The sequence below is a fragment of the Otolemur garnettii genome, unplaced genomic scaffold, assembly GCF_000181295.1.
Source record: "Otolemur garnettii isolate 467f Iridium unplaced genomic scaffold, OtoGar3 scaffold00112, whole genome shotgun sequence".
NCBI classification, from domain to species: Eukaryota; Metazoa; Chordata; class Mammalia; order Primates; family Galagidae; genus Otolemur; species Otolemur garnettii.
The window spans coordinates 1,273,269-1,276,919 of record NW_003852507.1 but is presented as its reverse complement, the minus strand read 5'-3'; the positions used below and the strand labels follow the sequence as shown (position 1 = coordinate 1,276,919).

The following is a 3,651-nucleotide window of genomic DNA, read 5'->3' as shown; positions in this document are numbered from 1 at the left end:
AGCTCACAGCAACCTCCAACTCCTGGGCTCAAAGGAGTCTCCTGCCTCCACCTCCCAAGTTGCTGGGACCACAGGCACCTGACACAACGCCTGGCTATTTTTTTTTTCCTTCGGTTGCAGCCATCATTGTTGTTTGGCGACCTGGGCTAGATTAATACCCGCCACCATAGGTGTACATGGCTGGCACCTTAGCCACTTGAGCCAATAGGCGCCCAGCCACCAAGCCTGAATCTTACCAAGAGCTAAAAAAGTTCCACCTCTTGTCCCCTACCATCTACAGCGGAAACTGTTAATTGTTACAACTTGACAAGACTGAGACTCATCTAATTAAAAGATTTAGACGTTAGGTTTTAGAGTTTAAAACACCAGTATCAGGCAAAACAGCACCCTTTTTTCCATACCTGAGGTTTCTAATAAATAATTGTAGCTTTATTAAACAAATGAGACTAAAGACAAAGCTCATCAAATTAACACTCAACATGAAAGTCAACAATCACAATTAACACCAACTTCATCAACTTACAACTTTAAATCAAGAAGTAGACAACTCAGTCCTACCATGTATCAAACAAGCACAATAAAAAACATGTAAGTAACAGAGAATAACTGGTAAGCAACATAGAAGCAACATAGATCAGGTACAGATCTCTCCTTGTGCTTAAGAACAGCAAGTCAAATTTGATCAGAGACATTTCCTCCAAGTGGATTACATGTTCAAAGAAGTAAAGTCTAAAAACCACAGACCCTTCCTGCTGATATTAGTCACTTCATAATAAATTTTAAAGCCAACAGCAAAGCTTCCTCCAGGATAATCATTTTTGTCCCGGCAACATTACAAACCAGATTGGGTGCCCTCCTGGGCAAAATGGGAATGGTAATGTGAGCTTCCTACACAACTTCTGACCACAGACTTAATTTGCCCAGTATCAGTCACCTGTCTAATAGGTGTCCCAAAACCTGCAATTAGTACAAATATACAGTAGGCACTACTCCACAAACCAAGAGATGGAATGTGAATGGAATTGTGAAGAGACCTTATGGGACATTTCCTTTTCTTCAAAACAAAAAGAAAGAAAGAAAGAAGGAAAAGAAAACCAGAGCGCTAAAATGGCAACATCAAAAAATGGATGGGAAGAAACACAACACCCCCTTCTCCTTCCCCTCTCCAGACCGGGTCCTCTCTCAAATGCCTGTGCCTCAGTCAACTGTTGCTGAACAACACAACAAAACCCACCAGAACAAGACGAAATTTGGTTTTGCTACGCAGATGTGGGATTTCTGTGGACGGCAGAAGCTAGAGTTTAAACTCTTCTTTGCCGGATTGTTCTGGGCTGAGCTGCTGAGCAGGATCAAGCAGCGGGCTATCAACCCAGGTCCCTCCCTCTCTCTTTGGTCTTTCCCCTCCCCTCGCGTTCAGCAAGGAAAAAAAGCGCTCGGCTTTCCAGCTCCCAGCTCCTTAAAAATGCCTTTTAGGAGCCACAGCACACAATCTTGCCCCGGCAGCTAAGAATTTTGCAGCGAAGAGCTTGCCGCTCCAGAGCCGAGAAGCGAAATCGGTGCCCAAGGGCAATTTTAATTGTCTAACCCGGCCCGATTTCCTAAGAGGCAGCATCGCTGGGAGGGAAGAGGGAAGAGGGAGGAGGGAGGCAGCTCTGAGAGGCAACAGGGGGCATGCCGTGGCAGAGAAAAGGAACCAAAGCGGCGACATCCTAGCCTGTGCCCTCGAGGAGCTTCTGCAGAAAGGATTCTGAGGCTGCCTTCACCGTTCCTCGGTAAACGATCGCAAATTATATATGCAGCCAAAATGGCGCTGAGAATAAAAATATAATTTAAAGGCAGGTCGCCATATTGTAAACAGAGAGGCAAAGAAGAGGCGGATTCGAGAGACAGCCTCCATTATTTCTTCCACAGCCGCAAGCGCCCAGTGACCAGAGTCTGGACCAGGGCAGCTCCCGCGGCCCAGGGCTCCGCGCATCTACTCCGAATAGAGCCCGGCCCGGCAGCAGCCCCGAGGGCAGCGGGCGCGCGGGCAGGCAAGCGACACTGGGGCCGGAGCTCCTCCCCTTCCTCCCCCGCCACGGCCCGCAGTGCCCTGCCGGCTATGTCCCGGCTCCCCAGCGACTTCCAATCCCAGAAGGGGCTGTACTCACTCCACCCAACCCCCACTTCGGTGTCCGGACCCTCCGCTGCTCCTCCCCCCAAAACGGTCAGATCCCGGCAGACACCTAGGGACCGGGAGGCGCTCGCTCCAGTGGCTGCAGAAAGTCAGCTAGCGGCTGCAAGCACCCGTTATTTCGGCAGACAGGGGCAGGCCGGGTGAAAGAATGTGCCGGGAAGGGTCCGCTAAGGGGATCCAAAGGGGTCCCCAGACCTTACCAGCACTGGAGGTGGAAAGCGGCCGGGCAGTGGTCGCAGCACAGGAGATCTCCACCTTCCTTGCAGCTATCGCAGCTGTCGTGGTTGGTGGCCCTGCCGCTTCTCCGGGGCTCCTTCTCAGGCTTCCGACTCCGCTTTTCTGTCTCGTCTGTCTTTGGGGGAGCCAGTAGAGCTTGGATTTGCTGCACACATATACAAACGGCGTGTGTGCACACTCGGAGCTCCCGGGCGGTCCGTCGCCCCCCTGGCGCAGCTTCTCCGTCACCCACCCCTCTCCCCCCCTTTGTCCTTCTTCCTCCCATCCAGGCTGCTCCCAGAACCTTTCAGCCCCCGGAACCAGGGGGAGCCCACCCTAACCGCGTTCCTGCAGCACAACAACGAGAACAGCTTCTTCCAAATGGGGAGGATCAAGGGTAGGGGGATGGGGAGAGGGTGCGCGGTTCTCTTCTCGCCACTTCCTTGTATGGACAGTGGGGGACTCCAAAGCCCAGCTCGAGAGAGGCCCGAGCCCGGTACCCGGACGTGCTGGGGGAAGCACAAAGGGGCCGACAAGAAGGGGGTGGGGAGGCCCGCCGGTGCAACGAGATGGAGTGGGCTGGCGCCTCCGGAGAGCAAATCGAGGGCGGAGGGTAGGTGAAACTGCTGCAAACGTCCTCGGAGGCTGAGCGCAGCCCCTCGAATTGCAAAGATGGGAGGGAGAGGCTGGATGAGGAAGAATCCCCCTCCCCCGGCCCTCTGGGCGCCTCGAGCTTAGGACCGGCTTTGTGGGGCGGAGGGCGGAGGTTCTCTCCCGGCGCTGGGGGAAGGGGATGAGGAGGGCCAGTCTTACCTCCATCAGCCCCCCCGACGTGTCCAAGTCGTACACGATCGTCTTGGTCTCCATTTTCTCCCACATTCATCCACCTCCCGGGCTGGGTGCTCTCTGCTCCGGCCCCCCCAACCCCGGGGGGAGGGGGGAAACGGGGGGAGGGGGCGCTTCTGACCCCGAATCCCCTTCTTTTTTCCCAACACGGGTTCCGACTTCCTCGCCCTGGCTCCCCCCCACCCCCCGGCCCCCAGTCCCCGGGACGGCAGCGTCCTCCCTACGGGCCGTGAGGGGGGAGCGGCCCCTCAGTCCCGGCCCGGCTGCTGGCTGCACAGTGGGTCCCGGCTCTGGGGGTCAGGCCTCGGCGGGGCCTACTCCCACAAGCTAAAGCCGGCACTGGCGACCGCTGGTCCGGCCGGGAGGGCTGGCGGGCGCTGCCATCCCGGGGTTGGGGGGTTCGGGGGGGGGTG

General features: G+C 55.7%; 1 protein-coding gene across 2 annotated transcripts in view; it reads right to left on the bottom strand.

Moving 5' to 3' along the window:
• The window catches only part of PHF12 (PHD finger protein 12), a 53,103-nt gene extending 49,452 nt beyond the window's left edge, over window positions 1-3,651 (bottom strand). Inside the window, exons 1-2 of one of the 2 annotated variants that reach the window (XM_003797135.1) lie at window positions 3,206-3,651; window positions 2,377-2,558 (exon numbers count right to left, since the gene is read on the bottom strand). In XM_003797135.1, coding sequence (XP_003797183.1) covers window positions 2,377-2,558; window positions 3,206-3,271 — 248 coding nt within the window. In that variant the 5' untranslated portion in view covers window positions 3,272-3,651. The other variant, XM_012809776.2, reaches the window with a different exon arrangement.